Genomic DNA, 19,354 nt, shown 5'->3' with positions numbered 1-19,354 from the left:
TGTTATTGTTATATTTATTTACTTTTATCTCACAATGAATTTTTTTTCGTTATATTTTATAAACTCGTACTACCTTACCACAGATTATAATATTTTTTTTTTATTTTTGTTAATTATTTTCCAATAAGAAAAATTAAAAACTGATGGTGTATCGGTTTGGTTTCTGACTATAGTTTTGCATGTTTTTGCACAATTTTTTCTATTTCATAATCCAATATTTTTAATTTAATATTTCTGTACATTTTTTGCGCAATATCTTCTGTTTATTTTCTCAATATTTTTATTATAAATATATATAGATTTTAGTTTTTTATTATATTATTTGTTATACACTTTTATATTATTTTGAATATTGTCTTGATTTTTTTTAGTAAAATGTTTGTGGAAAAATATTTCTTGAATGCCTGGCAACGCAAATATTGAACATGTGTTTAAAAAAAAATATAAAAAAATGTTTTATATTTTTTGCTTGCCTATTAGCTAATATAAAAGCGCCACCCTGAAAAAAAAATATTTCCAAGAATTTCGAATATTTTTTTTTTTTCAAAATGTGCAATTACTTCCGTAATTGCTTTTTGCTATTACTGTGATCAAATTAAAAGGTGAATTTTGTCCATTTCTCCTTCAAAGTAATCCCCACCCGCTGCAATACACTTCTGCCAACGAATTTTCCAGTCATCGTAGCACTTGGAAAAATCATTCGTCGTGATGGCCATCAGAGCCTTCTTCGATTCAGCTTTTATATCCTCAATTGAGTCATAACGGTGTCCTCGGAGTGGTCATGTGAATTTGCTGAATAGCCAGAAGTTATACGAAGGTAAGTCAGGCGAATGCGGTGGTTGCTGCACGATATTAGTTGAAAATGTGGTGCAATGATCACGAATGACCAATGCAGTATGAGATGGTACATTATCGCACTTCTTTGTTCAATAAATTCAGACATAGTAACAATCGAAGAATTCACTTTTAGAGCCTCACAAAACGACGCTTATCTCAAATACTAATGAATATTTTGACGTGAAATTTAGCATAGATATCACTAACAGTACTACCTACTAGAGGAAAAAAACCTATTCAAAAAACAGGCGAAATACAAATTAAAAATTTAATTTGATCACAGTAGTATATTAATTTTTTTTTTCTATAGTACTCCGATCTGAACAGTTATTTCACTACATTGGGAGACTAATTCAGATATATAATGGCGGACGGACAAGAGTAAATCGACTAAATATGGCATGCTGATCATTCATCTATACATTTTGTAGGGTCTTCGACGCTTCCTTCTGGGTGTAACAAACTTCGTAGCGAACTTAAAATAACCAGTTCATGGTATGTATTCATATACTCGTATTATTCTACGTTTTAAATATGACTTCTTATAAGCAATACTACCATAAGAAGTATTCTTCAAATGGCTCAGAATCATTTTCGAATTTTGATAGATTTTTTGTATGCATATCTTTCTATAAACATTTTGGCTATAGTATTCAATTATCCATTAATTTTTTTCAACTATTTAGCGATATTTCTCACTCATGGTAAGATACAAGAATGCCTTCAAAATACACTGTAGCACAACTCTTCATTATTAACTTTGCATTTCATATTATTTTATTCATTTTGTCATCTTTTACACTTAAGAACTTATAAATTTAAATTCATGGTTCTTTTACTGTAAAAAACTCAAAATCATCCAATAGTTTTCCAAAAAATTCATATAAAAAGTTCCACTTATAATTGCTAATACTTTGGTTAATTGGTTAACGAACGGGTTCACAGGTAACTTAAATCAAAAACATGAATTGGCGATTCATAAGTTTTCATAAAATATTCAAATAATTTCGTTATTATACAATTTGTTTTCAAAAATTTTTGTATATTCTTCACACTTCCAATTTATTTCCAAAAATTGAACATTCAGACACTTCAAAAAAAGTTTTTCAAAATGTATGTTTCAAACTTCCAACCTTTTCCAAACACAATACACCAATCAGCCAACGTCCAGCAAACATTTTCACGTACCTACTAGCATTTAGTAACTTACACAGCGAACGATTTTTTTTGCCACAAAAATTCACTTCTTCGTAAAATTTCCAATACTTGCTGAAAATCTGTGAAACATTTTTCTGTTTGTTAGAACTCTGTCACAACGCGCGCTTAGAACAAACACAAACAAAGAAACACCCGCGTCTACCTACTCTGTGTTGCACAGTGTAGAGTAAGAGCAGTTCAAGCCTAGGCTTGACGATTCTCGCTTTTCCTTAGCGAGCCTTACTTCAGCAACTAATTGGGCAGGTAGCAGGAAAATCGACCGCACGTAAACGACGAATTGAGACCGAGCGCAACCGTACGGCACACACTACCGCTACAACAATGATTTTCGACATCCAAAAAGGCCGGCAAACGTTTAGCAACTGACTCGAGCAATCGGCGGAAACTGCAACGCAGCCACCAAACCGGGCAGTCGGCCGAACCACCAAAAGAAACCCACAAACGCACGCACACATATGCACGAGTATGTGAAACGAAACGCAGCACGAGATTCGTGCGCGTATCTGTCGGATACAGTCCACACTTGCAGTCGGCGAATGTTCCGTATCCCAAAATATTGTGGACTGTAGCTGTATCTGTGTGTGTGCCATGCGTAGGTGTGTGTGTTGTTGGTCATTTGCAGCGTGCGGGCGGCGGCAAACGCTTGTTGCATGTCAACTGCAAAGGCAGTGCGCGAGGCCGTTTTTGTTTTGTTTGATTTTGCTGTGGAACGCCGTGAATCGGAACGCGCATGTGGTGGATTGTATTGTTGTTGCGTGCCTGTGATTGTGTGCGTTTGTTGTGTTGCGCATGCAATTGTTTTCATTTCACTTACGTGCATTTTCACTTTCAGCAACAAATGTTGCGCAACATTTATAAGCGGTGTTTTGCTGTATTGTTGATGTTAGAGGAAGAATGATACTTGGCTTGTCGTTTCAAGCGGAAGATGAGCGCGATTAACACTCGTAAATAAATTCTTATTCGGAAATCGATTTTCAATATCATGAAATTCAAAAAATTTGAATATTTCAAGAGTTTTACATTGTTGTTAGGCTGTAATGCCTACTATCTTCGTAAATGCATCGACAGTTTTCTAAACAAAAAAAAAATCGATATTCAGCCCAAACATGAAAAAACTTGGTATGATATCTAAAAACTAACTCGCTAAACTGTAACAAAAAATGATATTTAGTATTGAAATGAATGTATCGATTAGATAATCCGATAAACAATCGATATATTGATATTATTATCGATAGTTTCGCAAACTTAGCGTTAGCATAAGTCGCCAAATAACTCGCGCATTATGATGGTAGTCGGATTTTAAGGCGTACCATCCGATAAATGGTAAAATTAATATTTTCACGGGACCAAGACCTTTTGAAAAATATCAATAATGACCTTGGATCGAGTTGGGTCTAGTATAGGGGGACCTCATACCCAACTTTCACTACCGATGGGTAGGTTTCCAAGGATTTTTCAAGCTGATATCTATGCCTTTAGCAGATAGTTCCAGAGAAAAGCTATAACGGTGAATGATTTGTCACTAACAGTGATAGTCAAGCAGCACGTCAAGCGATCTCGTCGTTGAAATCAAATCAATAGTGGTACTGGAGGGCCTACAAATGTTTAACAGAGTTGCCACCGAAAACAATGTCCTACTATCAAGGATCCCTGGGCACAGAAGCATCAATGGAAATGAGCCAGTCAAACTCCTGATGAAAGAAGCTGCGGCAACCAGCCCAACGGGACTGGAAGAGTTCTTCGCTGTAGGCCACCACACTTCACGAGAGGAGCTACAGAAAGAGGAAAGAGGCAATTGAAAACGCACCAGTGTCTGGGCTTTGACAGGCGAGTCTGCAAAAGTTTGATACAAAATGCTTCACGAATCTAATCGCTTTTCCCAGGAAAAATTAAGGCGACTTGTGAGATTTTATAAAAGTCACTGAAGGCTGCGGTATCATCTGAACAGATTAGGATACATTTTCACAAATCTGTGTCATCAGCTTCAGTGACCAAACTGCAGAGACAAAATAGCACATACAACTGGATTACCCCTCAATTGCAAAAAGAAAGTGTTAGGCTACGGGAAAATTAAATGCCGAGAGAGAGCACATTGCACTATTTAACCTAAGAGCTGTACCAGCCTTTCTGATTTGACTGAGTTAAGCGAAATGTTTTGCTAACAGGAGAGCGCTCAGTACACCGCAGGTCGCAGTGCATTCCTCAAATTTCAATGAATCCATCTACGACTTCATAAATATACGGCTTCTCCTGATTCTTTTCGAAGGCTCTTCTAAGTCAGAAAATACATGTAAGAGTTGTTTCATTAAATTTCAAACATATGAGGAGACCACAACAAATCCAAGTGTAGGTGTAAGCTAGAGTTATCTGGTATACCCAGATCCACAAAGTATTTTTGTCGATATTAATCGCACGTGTGCTTGATTACTTGAAGCTTTATCGGATATTTTAGAACTTTGATAGACTATCAAACACCGAGCACTTGTAATAGTGCCACCTGCCTTAGCTAAATCGATCAATTATATTTTTTAAGACGGAATATTATGATTATTTATCTAATACTTTGTTATAAACCCACCATGAGAAATAATTATTTGACGGTAATTACTATGTGTCGGTATATGTATGTATGTTTGTATGTACATATGTGAATTCATAATAGCTATATAGATATAGTATACGTTTATGAGAGAGTAACCCCTTAGGAAATTGGTATATGCATATTTCTATTCATATTTTGAGGAATTAAATTATTATATTTTGAATTTACAAGTTATATAATTTACAAAAAAAAAAATAATAAAAAAATTCTTTCAAATAACACAAAAAATACACACTTAAAGAAATTTTGAATCTCGGGATTCAAAAGTACACTTTCGGGATCCCGAAAGTAACTAAATTATATATTTTCTGGTTATAAATTCTCAAAAAATCATATTTTAAAACCTCCATTTCTATTTTGATTTCTTAAAGCTTTAAATCCCGGGATTTCGGGAACCAGGATTGCACTTTCGGGATCCCGAAAGTAACATAGGTATACATTTTTATAAATTTGATATACCATAATCCCAAAATTTCAGTATACAAAAGCGCAATTTCGGGATTCCATAGTAACTAGAATATATCGTCACCTGAATTTGAGTTCGAAATTGAGTGTCTTATTGATTACGCCTCACTACTTCAAATTACATACATAATATTACATATGTTCAACATTTTTAGATTCTGCGCTCAGATATAAACCAGTTTTAACAAATATTAAATTTTTTTCACTCATGTTCCATTTTATTTCGTGTTTTATTCATGCCACTGCAAATTTCCGAAAATGTTGAATTTTTGAAAGCACCAGTTTAATTTTGATTTCTTAAATTTTTAGATCCCGAAAATTCGGGATTCAGAATTGAAATTTCGAGATCTCAAAAGTAACTTAAGTATACATTTTTATAAATCTGACATACCATAATCCCGAAATTTCGGGATCCCGAAAGCAACTAAAGTACATATACATATATATAATAAATATTTACTGTTTATAAATTTAAAAAATATCCTATTTTTTGTTCGGCCTAACTAAACCCATATTAATTTTAGAGCCTCGTCACGAGCGCCTTGCCACGAGTGACTCATTAGAATATCTCATGTTTGAGGGAAATTCCGTAATGGATTTCATGCGATAAAATAGGTTGACATTTCAAAAGAAAGTTCAAGCAAAAAATACGTTTCGTACAATTAAATATATCAACATTATTTAGAAAATATTGGAAACCTTGTTTTTTCCATTTCCATCAGCAACTCCAACCAATTAACGAATGCGTAATTAATCACATGCTCCAAACCACATAAGTATATTTACCGTTACGCTCGCAATAATTTACATATGCATATTCATAATGAACTCACTTATTCACCGATTTGTGTTTACTATCAGTAACTATCCATCATAATTCTCGTAAAAAGTAACTACACCGAACGAAAATTCGACAAAAAACAGAGCTAAACGCTTGGCTATAAAAGTGAAATATTTTCGTTTGCAAATCAGTTATCAATCAGATTTCGTTAACAAAACATTCGACCATGAAATACTTCGCACTTTTACTCGCCGCCTTGATCGGAGTGAGCTTCGCCTCACCTTACCCTAAGGCGACAGGAGTCATTGAAGAAGATTGGCGCGGCAATTTGCAACAGAACTCCGACTACTATGTTAGCCAGAATCCCGTAAGTGCCGAGATTTGCTATATATTTGTGCACAAATAATATTTAATACATTCCTGCAACCACTTTTGGCTCAAAAGGTCTCTTGGTTCGCTGCCAACTACTTCTGCTACTCCAACGGCTGGTCGCTGGTCGCACCCAACAGCTTCACATCTGACCTTCTGTTAAAAGGCTTCATTGAACTCTTCGGTTGGTTTGAGTAACATTTTCCACTTTCATTAGTATTTATTGTGTGCTTTATGTGCCGTTAGGTCTGACCCAAAATAATTACTGGACTGCTGGCAACCGTTTGGCAAACGAGTCAACATGGCTTTGGGGTCTTGGCGGTAAGAACTTCTCTTTCACCAATTGGGCTGTCAGCGAACCAGTCACCTCTGGTGATTGTCTGTTAGTGCAAACTAATACCACTGATATTTTGTGGGCCAATCAGGATTGTGCTGTACAGAATGATTTCATCTGCCAGAAAACAGTTTCCACAAATTAATGCAGAATAATAATTGGACCCCGCTGCGGAAAAAATATTTTCAATGGCGCTTTTGGATGTATATATGTGATATAAAACAAAACAAAAACAGTAAAAAAACTAAAAAAGAACAACCAAAAAACGATTATAAAAAAATAAAGCAGTATAAATTTAAAGCAGGTTTTTCTTTTATATATGTATATCCAGGCCTCGAATCCGATATCTCGATGAATTTCCAAACAATATTTTGTTTATTTTAGGTCATAAGGTTTAAACCCACCACATCTTATAGGGATCGTCATCCAATGGAAGGTGTACCCACTAAACACTCCACCCTTCTACAAAGAAATTTTCCCTTGCCCCAGGACAGCTTTCGCATTACTTCAGGACAAATATTCCAAGATGAACTTGTTGCAGCTCAGTTTCTACTTCATCTGAGTCCAGGGATGCCTGCGGCTTTGTATTCAGTGTGATGCTATTTGAGTCGCCTTCTATTGTCTCGAATGATCCGGGGTCGGGAAGTCTGTATCCATGTCCCTTGCTTTAGTGCGTAGCACATAGTCTACATACGAGGCTATTTGCTGCCAGGTTTCGTCACTTTCATTTCTTGAACATATTTTCTGCATTGAGTTTAAACAACTCAAGTTAGTTATGCTCGATCGAATTCACTATACCATTGAGAAACACTGGTCCCTGATGGAGCTTCATCGCTAAAAACTGAATTAAATAAGTTCATCGTTGTTCTGTTGCTCAGATAATCGACGTCGAAAGTTGTGAAAAATGCTCTCGAGAAAAAGTTCGCGATCTAATTCCATTTATTGACCGAAATGAATGATTTATGTTACTGTAAATAATACCTGTACCTTGCCAAAATTACCATATGCAGGATATTATTCTTCTTTATTGCCATAGACACCATATACCCGGTTATAACCGAGTTTGCACAGCGCGCCAGCCGTCCTCCTTTTCGTTGTTTGACGCCAATTGGATATTTGAAGTGTAACCAAGTTCCTCTTCAACTGGTCTTTCCAACGGAATGGAGGTTTTCCTCTTCCTCTGCTTCGCCCGGCGGGTACTGCGTTGAATACTCTCAGAGCTGAAGTGTTTCCTTCTATTCTAAGTCATGTCAGCTAGAGCCGCTGACTTTTAAATCGCTGAACTTTATCAATGTAGTCGTATACCTCGTACTGCTCATCGTTCCATCGAATGCGATATTCGCCGTGGCCAATGCGCAAAGAACCATAAATCTTCCGCAGAACCTTTCTCTCGAAAACTCGTAACGCCGACTCATCAGATGTTGTTATCATCCATGCTTCTGCATATAGCAAAAGAATGACTCAATTCTCTACTCAGTCCGAAGTGCCTCCTGTTGCGTAGATTTATTCTACGTTCGATTTACTTTATACTGCACTTTTCAGCCATCTTATCCGTATATTATGGGTTGAGAAAATTCTCTTAACAACTTAGGAACAATCAATTAATTATTAGTTCCTACTCTCGATCATTTCGGAAAATATATATACGAGTACGACTTTCGTATGACTATATATGAGCCAAAATATTTCCTTATATACATTCAAAAAATTCTCAGGAGATGTAGGCCCTAACACTTAATTTGTCTCCTGCTTATCCCGATCCGACCCGAATCATCTTAGCAATCAAATTAGATATAGGATTTATCGCATATAACGGGTGATTTTTTTGAGGTTAGGATTTTCATGCATTAGTATTTGACAGATCACGTGGGATTTCAGACATGGTGTCAAAGAGAAAGATGCTCAGTATGCTTTGACATTTCATCATGAATAGACTTACTAACGAGCAACGCTTGCAAATCATTGAATTTTATTACCAAAATCAGTGTTCGGTTCGAAATTTTTTATCGACAAATTTTGTTCAGCGATGAGGCTCATTTCTGGTTGAATGGCTACGTAAATAAGCAAAATTGCCGCATTTGGGGTGAAGAGCAACCAGAAGCCGTTCAAGAACTGCCCATGCATCCCGAAAAATGCACTGTTTGGTGTGGTTTGTACGCTGGTGGAATCATTGGACCGTATTTTTTCAAAGATGCTGTTGGACGCAACGTTACGGTGAATGGCGATCGCTATCGTTCGATGCTAACAAACTTTTTGTTGCCAAAAATGGAAGAACTGAACTTGGTTGACATGTGGTTTCAACAAGATGGCGCTACATGCCACACAGCTCGCGATTCTATGGCCATTTTGAGGGAAAACTTCGGACAACAATTCATCTCAAGAAATGGACCCGTAAGTTGGCCACCAAGATCATGCGATTTAACGCCTTTAGACTATTTTTTGTGGGGCTACGTCAAGTCTAAAGTCTACAGAAATAAGCCAGCAACTATTCCAGCTTTGGAAGACAACATTTCCGAAGAAATTCGGGCTATTCCGGCCGAAATGCTCGAAAAAGTTGCCCAAAATTGGACTTTCCGAATGGACCACCTAAGACGCAGCCGCGGTCAACATTTAAATGAAATTATCTTCAAAAAGTAAATGTCATGAACCAATCTAACGTTTCAAATAAAGAACCGATGAGATTTTGCAAATTTTATGCGTTTTTTTTTTTTTAAAGTTATCAAGCTCTTAAAAAATCACCCTTTACTATATAATATGAAAGTAATGGAAATAAGTATAATAAGTAATGTCAACAAATCATTTAGATCTTCATTAACTTTTGGTGGCAGGTGAAATGACTGCTTATATTTTATAATTTTTATTGAATAAAAGCAACAAAATTATCAGCTGTGATATGATAATGGATAAATGTGTGCATATATATATTTTTGGTAGGTATATACAAGTATATACATATACATATGTACTGTATGCCTACAGTAACGCCACACCAAAGCTTAAACAAACATGATAAATGATTGCCTATCAGATATACATATATCGAGTATTTTTAATAATTAATAACAACACTATGTACACAAACAATAATCAAAATATTTGCACTAACTTAACTAAAATATCCATTGAAACTAACAGTTTTTAATCCGTGTACATTAAATTGCCCGACACAAAGTCAGGCCATCGATTATGTTCTAAGTACACAAGAGTATTGAAAACAAGAAAAAAAAACCGGGAATAACAGCAAAATTTCTCTCTATATAAAAACGGCGAGCAATTTCACCGAAATTAGTTGCAAACAAAACAGTGCAAAGCAAACATTAAAAAATGAAACAATCTAGCGGTAAATTAGTGCTGTTATTTTTGGCGCTGCTGGCAGTTAGTCAAGCCACACCACTGAGCGAGGATAATGAGTTCTCCTTCGGCTGGCCGGGCAGTCTAAGCGACAACACCGATTACTATGTGAGCAGCAAGGAGGTGAGTATGACACACGGTTGAGGTGAACAAAACACATAACGGTACAAAATATGCGAAATATTTAGGTTTCCTGGTTTGAAGCCAACTATTACTGCTACTCACAAGGCTGGGAACTGGTGGCACCTGAAAATTTCAACTTATTAACACTCTTCAAGGGCTTTCGTGAATTGTATGGTGGGTATGCGCTGTATAAAGATTAAAAATATTTTATCATTTAATTATGTTGCCGTTTTTGCTACACAAAGATGTAAAGGATACCTCTTACTGGTCCGCGGGCAACCGACTTTCTGGCAGCAACTGGGTCTGGGGAATTGGCGGCGAAAAGTTCAGCACATCCAACTGGGATACTAACGAACCCAATGGCAATGACAGCGACAAGTGCTTGTTGATTGGAAAAACTGTGGCATCTTTGTGGTCCGATGAGGATTGTGCCGCCAAATATAAGTTTATCTGCCAGAAGAAAGTGGCAAAGGTAGCCGAAACAACAAAGAAATGTAAACATAGCATTTTCTAAGCTATCTGTGCGTAGAATTGTGGATGCTTGTTAAATCTTATCGGCTAAATAAAATGGTGACGGAATATATCAAAAAAAAACCGGAAAATTCTTTCACTTTCGAATGAAGTAGGCAATAATGTGTCTACTACAGGCAAAATATTGAAATTATGCTGAAAAAACATATGAATTAAAATGATATACACTGTTGCCAATTTTCACTCAAATTAAGTAACATTAGTATAAGGCAAATAAATTTCGGAACATTCCTTCACACATCAAAATAGGCAATAATCATAAGTCTTACAGAAGATCATATTACCTGCCGAAATGTAGCGGTAGTTGGAAATTAACACATACATATGTATGTGTCAAATTGGCAATGCGATCAACCTGTATATATACATATATGTTTGTGTGTTTGTGTATACTGTATATCATATGACAACAACACAGTTATTGCCTTTTAAAACTAAAACAAAATCCACACAAAACGCAAAGAAACGAGTCTTTCAAATCTCTCTCATTTGCAAAGGATATGTGAGCAAACTGGTAGCGAGGAGCCAAGAATAAAGAAGAAGCTGCACTTGATGTCAAATACGCTAGCAACCGTGCTGCAAACGCGTAGATTGTATGCACATAGCTTCCCTCGAAACACACCTGCCTCAGTTCAACCACACAACCAAAAAACCAGCTCTAGTCCGCCGCCAAGTCTACATTGCCTACCTGCCTCAACGTTTTCCTGTTTCGCTACCTTTATTGCCACTATCATTGCAGCATATATGTATATATTTATATACTTGTATTGTTGTTTGGCCGTGTCAAAGGTTCAGCTGACTTTTCGTTGTTTTCTCTTTTTGGTATCATCATCACCGCCATTTACTTATTACGGTCTTAAACTATGCTTATACCTTCCATATCCTACCTTGCTGATGCAGTGCGTGTAATTTCGTGTATGCCACGCATATACTTATATGTGTGTGTGTTGATTAGTGTGCACACTTACTTATAATTCTATACAGCTTTGCGCATGCGTGAAATGTTTTCTTTACTTTGCCATCAATTGCCCTCCTACTCGATTTTTCATTCATTTGCTGCCCCTTACTATCTAACATTTTCGAATTTTACACACGCCGCGTGAAAGAATCGACGAAATTGACGACTTTCTTCGGTTGGGCATAACAATTACCTCGTTCTTTATACAGTTGGTATAATCATTTTTTTACATTTTTTTTTTGTGATTTTTTTTGGTAATTTGTACTATCGAGTGTTCTTTATATTTATCGCTTAGAATTCAACTCAATATCATCAATATCGTCTGCTTTGTATTTAGCTCGCTTGGTGAGAACAAAATCAGAGAGTGGCCTGTGGGCATTTGTATACTACACACATTTTTTTTTCATTCTTCTTTCTATCGACAATCCGCTTTTACCTCTGCAAACACTCATTAATAAACCCGGCACTCAGTAAAAACTGACTGACCAACAAGTTTTTGAAGTTTTTCTCAATTTTTTTTTTATTTTTTGGTCACAAAATCACTTTACTCTTGAGTGTGTCTTTACAGAAACCCTTTACTAGCTGTGATAAGATTTTAAGTGGCAAGAAAAGTGAAAAGTGTTAAGCCATTATGCTTAGCGTGATTTATGCTAATTGCAATGATGATTTCAACCATATCTAAATTAAAAAATGAACCCAAAAATATTTAATCCTAATTTTACGATGCTTATAAAGAATCAGTAGTAATTATAACCAGCTTAAAAAAGTTATACTTTTAAATATTAACTATTTCTGGCTTGAAGACAAGCTTTTGAGGAAAGCTCGAATGAAAGCTTTTTTATACAGTACTTCGAAAGCTCGAAAATTAAAGCACAGTTTTGTAAGCTTTTTCTTATTATATTATACCTTGGAAGCTTATCAGTTGGACAATACATCATTAGTGGTTAGTATACGCTTGTCTTCAGAAGTTTCTTTAAATTTTGTGTGCGGAATCAACGATTCAGAATGTTGGAAAAAGTCTTCGGTGATAATTGTTTGTGGCGAGAATGTTTTTCTGATTGGTACAAATTATTCAAAGCGGGTCAAGAACGCGTGGACGACGAACCTCGTTCATGATGGCCATCAACATCAACCCGTGAATAAAATTGGTGCTTAAGAATCAACGATTAGCAGTCAGATATCTTACTGACATTGCTGGAATACCGGAAGAATCTGTAAACTATTTTGAAAGATAATTTGGGCTTCAGAAAAGTGAAAACCCTATTGGCTTCAAAATCACTCAATTTGTATATTAGTATTTCACAAACTAAGACTCATATCAATATAATCTTTAATAGGTAATCAAGGGAACTTTCCTAACGCTTATGAAAGCTTTTTCAATCAATTGCGCTTTTAAGGGCTTTTTGAGCTTCCATCACAACAAACAAGATCTAGCAAACAAAAATGTAAAAAATTGATTCCTAGACTTCTAAAGTTTTGCAAATCATAAAAGCTCGAGAGTTAAGCTTTCACTGTGTGAAACATAACGGGTGATTTTTTTGAGGTTAGGATTTTCATGCATTAGTATTTGACAGATCACGTGGGATTTCAGACATGGTGTCAAAGAGAAAGATGCTCAGTATGCTTTGACATTTCATCATGAATAGACTTACTAACGAGCAACGCTTGCAAATCATTGAATTTTATTACCAAAATCAGTGTTCGAAATGTGTTTCGCGCGCGTGTTTTGTTCAGCGATGAGGCTCATTTCTGGTTGAATGGCTACGTAAATAAGCAAAATTGCCGCATTTGGGGTGAAGAGCAACCAGAAGCCGTTCAAGAACTGCCCATGCATCCCGAAAAATGCACTGTTTGGTGTGGTTTGTACGCTGGTGGAATCATTGGACCGTATTTTTTCAAAGATGCTGTTGGACGCAACGTTACGGTGAATGGCGATCGCTATCGTTCGATGCTAACAAACTTTTTGTTGCCAAAAATGGAAGAACTGAACTTGGTTGACATGTGGTTTCAACAAGATGGCGCTACATGCCACACAGCTCGCGATTCTATGGCCATTTTGAGGGAAAACTTCGGACAACAATTCATCTCAAGAAATGGACCCGTAAGTTGGCCACCAAGATCATGCGATTTAACGCCTTTAGACTATTTTTTGTGGGGCTACGTCAAGTCTAAAGTCTACAGAAATAAGCCAGCAACTATTCCAGCTTTGGAAGACAACATTTCCGAAGAAATTCGGGCTATTCCGGCCGAAATGCTCGAAAAAGTTGCCCAAAATTGGACTTTCCGAATGGACCACCTAAGACGCAGCCGCGGTCAACATTTAAATGAAATTATCTTCAAAAAGTAAATGTCATGAACCAATCTAACGTTTCAAATAAAGAACCGATGAGATTTTGCAAATTTTATGCGTTTTTTTTTAAAAAAAAGTTATCAAGCTCTTAAAAAATCACCCTATATAAATCATATTTGAGATTAAAAAAACAAACAGTAAACGATAAAATCACTAACACTAACTAAATAAAAAACATATTCTACCAAATGCAGATTTTTCCCCCAATTGAGCTTTTAAGAGCTTTTAGAACTCTTGGGGCTTTCATCACTATAACACAAGGCACAAGGTAGAGCAAATAAAAATTTTTAAAATTAATTCCTAGAAAAGTTAGAGTTTTGCAAATTATAAAAGCTCGAAAAATAAGCTTTCAGTAAAATTATAATTTTATTGAAATTAAAAAATAAATAAACTTTATTAGGAACTAAAAAAATAACCAAAGAATAATACAAGAAGATGTTGATATATGATGCTAGCTCTACATATATCTAAAGAAGATTTGACTTCAGAAAAGAACTAAATTCTCTATTATTCTGAGGCAAACTTTAATATAAAGGAATTTTAAGACGCGCTGGAGAGCCTAAAAGTAACTGAAGGGTAAAGTGACCACGAAAACTTTAAGTAAGTTATTAGTACAAATACAATATCCAATGTCAGCAGTACCAATAAAGCTTAGCAATATTATAAAAATAAATTCTTCCCACATTTTCACTAATTCCACAGTTGCACTTTTATTCTGAGATCCGATGACAGATGCAGCTATAATTTTCATTAAAAAAATTTAAGCTTTTTTACATAATTTCCCACAAGTACTGACAAGCGTAGATAAAATATACATACATAAGTACATATCAGAATATATGTATGTTTAATTTTATGTATATTTAAATAAACATTTAAACACACACTCTCTCTTTTCCTCTATCTCTCTCGGCACAAAACAATAGCACAGCATAATTTAGCCTAGCAGCAGGGCTTATTTTAATCCACTTAAAATTGTGCGTTTAATTTCTATGCGAGTTTTTTTTTGTCACGATTTGTCAACGCATTTACAATTTTCCATAGCTTTCGTTTTAACAATAATACTTCACTATAAAAGAGTGATAAAGTGCATAAATCGTGATTAAATTGGCATACAAATTGGTTTGTTGAAAGAAAAAGGCAATTTTTTTCCATAATGGAAAACAAGAAAAATAGGTCAGAATAATGGCTTTTTAATGGAACTGAGCATTGAGTGTTGGCAATGAAAAGACGCTTTCACTATGAAAAATCATAAAATTTTGTAATATAGTCTTTTAATACAGACGATAGATAAATAAGTTGTACCAACAGCGCCTATTATAAGTTCATAAATAAGTATGTGACTCGATAAAGATATCTCCATAACAAAATGACAGGTTACCATGAAATAATGGCGATAAAGCGTTTTGTCTGCTTTTGTAGTGTGTTTAGACCTAACTGTTGTGTTTGTGACTTTTTGGATTGGAATTTCAAGCGCACTAAAATTTTTGGTAAACTTAATTTTTTCAGGATTGAATAAATGCTCTCACTAGTTTTGGGTAATCGCTTTACAAAATGTATTATAGACCTCCGTTGTTCTCAGAAGTATTGGGACTAAGAAAGGGAGCAATTCTTAACTTCATATCAGCTACTAAAGACTTTTCAACTCAACGGTATCACCGTCGAACACCACTACCTACTGCTGAGGTACTACGATAAGATATATGGTCTAACACTTGGACGATTTTTTTGTGGAAAATATTCGAAAAAATACTTTAAAATGTAAGAGTGTTAAATATACTTGCAAGGACTGTAAGTATAACCCCTCCAGGCTTCTTCAGTTCTGACAAGCCTCAACATCAGGCCAGCATGCCTTGACTAAGGCTAAGATCGAGTTGCAGCTCACAATGATGGACCTAAAGGAGCACAAACTAATAAATCACGATTTGTGCTCCCGAGCGCATCGCTTCATATAACATCTGTAGACATACCCGAAAGCTATATAAGTATATATGACCGGAGTTGGTTGCCATAAAGGTAGCAGTGGATCTACTGCTCCGAAGCTTAGCCTCAGTGGTGGCTATACGGAGGACAGTGATATTAAGTTTGAGTTCGCTGACTTCGACCGCAACTCTAGGTCTAGGCATTGAGTTCTTTATGATTACACAGGTTTGGCTACCTCAGTAGCATTTCAGGAAACTGTAAGGCTCATGAGCTCTCTACTTCAGGCTCAATAACTGCGGAATGGTAACGAGTGAAAGCTCCGTTGGCAGCTTGTGCTTCACTACTGAACTGTTGAGCCTCAGACCATCTCAGCATGTGTTGGTGTACTACCGGAAACAGTGTGGTCGCAAAATCATTCTAGCCAGGGATAAATCCGAAGAGGTCTAGGGAACTCGTCGATCTCAATAATGTTCAACTTTCAATTGCTGTAGGAGCTCTAACTGAACACTATCCAATCGGAATTCATGCAATAAAATTGAACACCTTACCGGAGCCAGCTGTATCAGCTGTTTGGAAGGAGATAAGATAGAATTATCTCAACACTTTCTTTTCGAATGTTCCGCTTTTGTTAGAGAAGGGAAAAACACATCAAATCTCGTACATTAAGACTTATAGGTGATGTTTTGTTATAGGCTTCGGGCACCCTGCCCACAGCTAACATCGAACTACAGCAGTTGTTCACGTCTGGCTCCCAAAGGACCGAAAATAAGTATTCGCCAAGCTGAGAGATCAACCAAAGGAATAGAACCGATTTCTATAAACGAAATGAAGCATCTTGGAAAAGTTTCGCTGCACTTTACCTATCTAAAATTTTCTAATTCGATACCCGTCTTGAACTCCATTTCCTTATATAGCAAAAAAGGACGGTCGCTAATAGATATTTATATAATAGATGATATGATAAAAAGGCATATGAACTCTAGTTATATTATTTTTGAACAATTTCTCACACAAATAGAAACGTGATCTACTAGAAAACCCGAGAACAAATTAATTATCATATCAACAGTCTCAATAGATGACATTTTAATCCTCAATTGAGACTTTATACCAGTACAAACACACATACGAGTACATGCATATTGAAGCTCCACTTTAACCCTTATCTACAGAGAACAAGCAATCGAAAACGCTTAAAAATAAAAGTCAAAATTTTGCACGATTAAGAACTTGAAAAGCATTTATTAAAAAAGCACGAAAACTCAAGTGGCAGACAACAGACAAAGAGCGAAAGCATGACCTTACAGTAAAGTAAATATAGATGTGGTATGACATGAGAGCAGGCAAAGAGTTGGCATGTTTTTTCGAAGCTGACAATGATTACCAACACAACCCTAAATGTAGGCAAGGTTCATCATTTTTAAACGAAAAATGCGTGATATATTAAAACCTTGCCTACATTTAGGCAAAAAATAAAAAATAATGTAATTGCCTGTTTTCTATATATGACAAACTGTTCACTTCAAGTCACTGAGTTATTTTTGTCACTAATTTTCAACTTTTCACTTTTTTTCGCATGCCACATTATTGGCACACGCTGAATTTGTCATGCAACACCCACTTTGTTGCACAATTAGCATATGTTGTGTAGGAGATGATGCGAATAAAACAACGCTTTCATTGTAAAACTGTCAACTGTTGATGTTGCTGTAGCCAGCCAAGCATTGTTGCAACGTTTTTGCGGTGTGTCATGTGTTGAATGAACGCTGTGTACGCAACTGATTTGCACAAGCTGGCTTTCAAAGTGAGCTTACTCATCTGCGATGCGTGTATGAACACATATTTAATTACATATTTGTCGTTGCACTTTTATTACATACTGTGTAGGTGCATGCAACACGCCTATTTGTTGGATGCGTGACTAATTTTTAACGCACGCAGTTTCTCTTTTGATTTCGGTGTTTGCTTTTGCTTTCGTGCAAACTTGGTGAATAAAAGGGTGTAAGAGTTCGGAGCGGGCTTCAAATGAAAGCTAGACTTTGTTGTAGCTAAAAATATGACACAAAAGAAGGGGTTTCTATAACCGAGCATTTGAATAGGGTTTAAATATGGATGAGGTTAGTTTGGTGTGCCATTAGTTAGATTGTTGGACAGTTTCGACGACATATCAGCGTGAGAAGTCCTCGATTTTTGAATCATTAGTTTGTGAATAATATCATTCTATGACAACATGGCTCTATTTTTTCGTACCGAAGTCCAATCGACAGCCATCTAAGTGGACTTCTCACGATGACCCAGCTCCAAAGCGTGGAAACACCAACAGTCGGTTATGGCGTCTGAATTTTGAGATGCGCATGGAATAAATTTTATTGACTGCCTTAAAGAAGAAAGAACCTTCAACAGCGACTATTACATAGCGTTTTAGGATCGTTTGAAAAACCGACATAACAAAAGTCAGTGAAAACGATAACAAATATTCATGAATCGGGCTTCGAAGTACTTCAGCATCCACCGTTTTCTCCAGATCTGACCTCTAGGTACTATTTCCTGTCCTCAGATCTTAAAAGAATGCTCCCTTGGAAGAAATTTTCGTCTAGTGAAAAGGTGATCGCCGGATCTAAGGCCTATTTTGAAGCAAACTACAAAAATGGTTTCGAAAAGTACGAGGTTGGAGGGAACTATGTTGAATAAGAAAAGAAAAACAAAACTTTTATGGGGTTTACTATGGCAGGTCAGGGATTTTTTTGATATATCGATGGTTCTGAACTACGTTCTCAAGCTTATCTTTTGTGACCTCTACTCGACATCGTTGTAGTTATGGAAACTGATCCTCTGGTACGAGTCTGGCATTCACACGCCTTATACCCAAAACTTTAACCAAAATGTGTTGAGTCCATCTATAAGAGAAGTTCAGATCGTCTGCTATCTCTTCGATGCGATTGAGATAATTTTCAATCAATGTTTCTTTAGCTTTTTGAAGTAATCATTTTTTAATTGAGCTAGATGGCCTAATGCTATAGGCAAAAGTTTGTACCAATCTAGGAACATTTTTTAACGAGTCCATTTGTATGTGCCATATACCAGTCCGGGTCAAATTTGATCAGATGGTATATAGACTGATTATCTCAAACAAACCAATGACATAGACAGTGTTCCACTTCAAAGCCATCAATAACATTGGGAAGCACCAATTAGATCGAGTTCGCGAAACATGGATTTCGGTTTGAGTCCCAGGATCGATCCTGTTTCTGGTCGAAAAACCAAACCGATTTATAACGGACTATGAAAACCCTTTATTCTGATAAATACAGCTGTACAACTTATAGATCATCGCATCAACCAACAGAGTAACAATCCAAAGGGAGGGTGAGTACTTTTGTTGGCAATTTAAAGGTTATGTTGAAAATTTGTTAAAAAATTAACACATTCAAAACTGGCTGTCGATTGGCTTAATTTCTTTTTAATTCTATATTAATCACCACCGCCGATCGAAACACAACAGAAACAAC

General features: G+C 36.1%; 3 protein-coding genes across 7 annotated transcripts in view; 2 read left to right on the top strand and 1 right to left on the bottom strand.

Moving 5' to 3' along the window:
- LOC105225098 (protein sax-3) overlaps positions 1-19,354 on the bottom strand; it is a 183,761-nt gene that overhangs the window by 144,606 nt on the left and 19,801 nt on the right. The window contains exon 1 of one of the 5 annotated variants that reach the window (XM_049459802.1): positions 2,026-2,432. The exons of 1 other annotated variant lie outside the window; for it this stretch is intronic. The gene's annotated coding sequence lies outside the window, so the exon portion shown is untranslated. Of the gene's footprint in view, positions 1-2,025; positions 2,433-19,354 lie in introns of those variants that run through there. 3 more of the 5 variants (XM_049459741.1, XM_011203435.4, XM_049459887.1) reach the window with 3 other exon arrangements.
- Positions 6,086-6,909, top strand: LOC105225097 (perlucin-like). Its single transcript, XM_011203433.4, has 3 exons — positions 6,086-6,273; positions 6,351-6,459; positions 6,522-6,909. The coding sequence occupies exons 1-3, from the start codon at positions 6,133-6,135 to the stop codon at positions 6,752-6,754; spliced, it is 483 nt and encodes a 160-aa protein (XP_011201735.2). The 5' UTR covers positions 6,086-6,132; the 3' UTR covers positions 6,755-6,909.
- On the top strand, positions 9,883-10,660 carry LOC105225096 (C-type lectin domain family 3 member A). The gene is made up of 3 exons (XM_011203432.4): positions 9,883-10,083; positions 10,149-10,257; positions 10,329-10,660. The coding sequence occupies exons 1-3, from the start codon at positions 9,934-9,936 to the stop codon at positions 10,595-10,597; spliced, it is 528 nt and encodes a 175-aa protein (XP_011201734.2). The 5' UTR covers positions 9,883-9,933; the 3' UTR covers positions 10,598-10,660.

Source organism: Bactrocera dorsalis, chromosome 1 (genome assembly GCF_023373825.1).
Source record: "Bactrocera dorsalis isolate Fly_Bdor chromosome 1, ASM2337382v1, whole genome shotgun sequence".
Classification (NCBI taxonomy): domain Eukaryota; kingdom Metazoa; phylum Arthropoda; class Insecta; order Diptera; family Tephritidae; genus Bactrocera; species Bactrocera dorsalis.
The sequence above is the reverse complement of the archived record's forward strand: the minus strand, read 5'-3'. Positions and strand labels throughout refer to the sequence as shown.

What these genes read in the sequence shown, in the direction of transcription:
- LOC105225097 (XM_011203433.4), top strand. Translation starts at nt 6,133, where the DNA reads ATGAAATACTTCGCACTTTTACTCGCCGCCTTGATCGGAGTGAGCTTC. An exon ending in ACTATGTTAGCCAGAATCCC is followed by an intron (nt 6,274 to 6,350) that starts GTAAGTGCCGAG and finishes TTGGCTCAAAAG; the next exon opens with GTCTCTTGGTTCGCTGCCAA. An exon ending in AGGCTTCATTGAACTCTTCG is followed by an intron (nt 6,460 to 6,521) that starts GTTGGTTTGAGT and finishes ATGTGCCGTTAG; the next exon opens with GTCTGACCCAAAATAATTAC.
- LOC105225096 (XM_011203432.4), top strand. Translation starts at nt 9,934, where the DNA reads ATGAAACAATCTAGCGGTAAATTAGTGCTGTTATTTTTGGCGCTGCTG. An exon ending in ACTATGTGAGCAGCAAGGAG is followed by an intron (nt 10,084 to 10,148) that starts GTGAGTATGACA and finishes CGAAATATTTAG; the next exon opens with GTTTCCTGGTTTGAAGCCAA. An exon ending in GGGCTTTCGTGAATTGTATG is followed by an intron (nt 10,258 to 10,328) that starts GTGGGTATGCGC and finishes TGCTACACAAAG; the next exon opens with ATGTAAAGGATACCTCTTAC.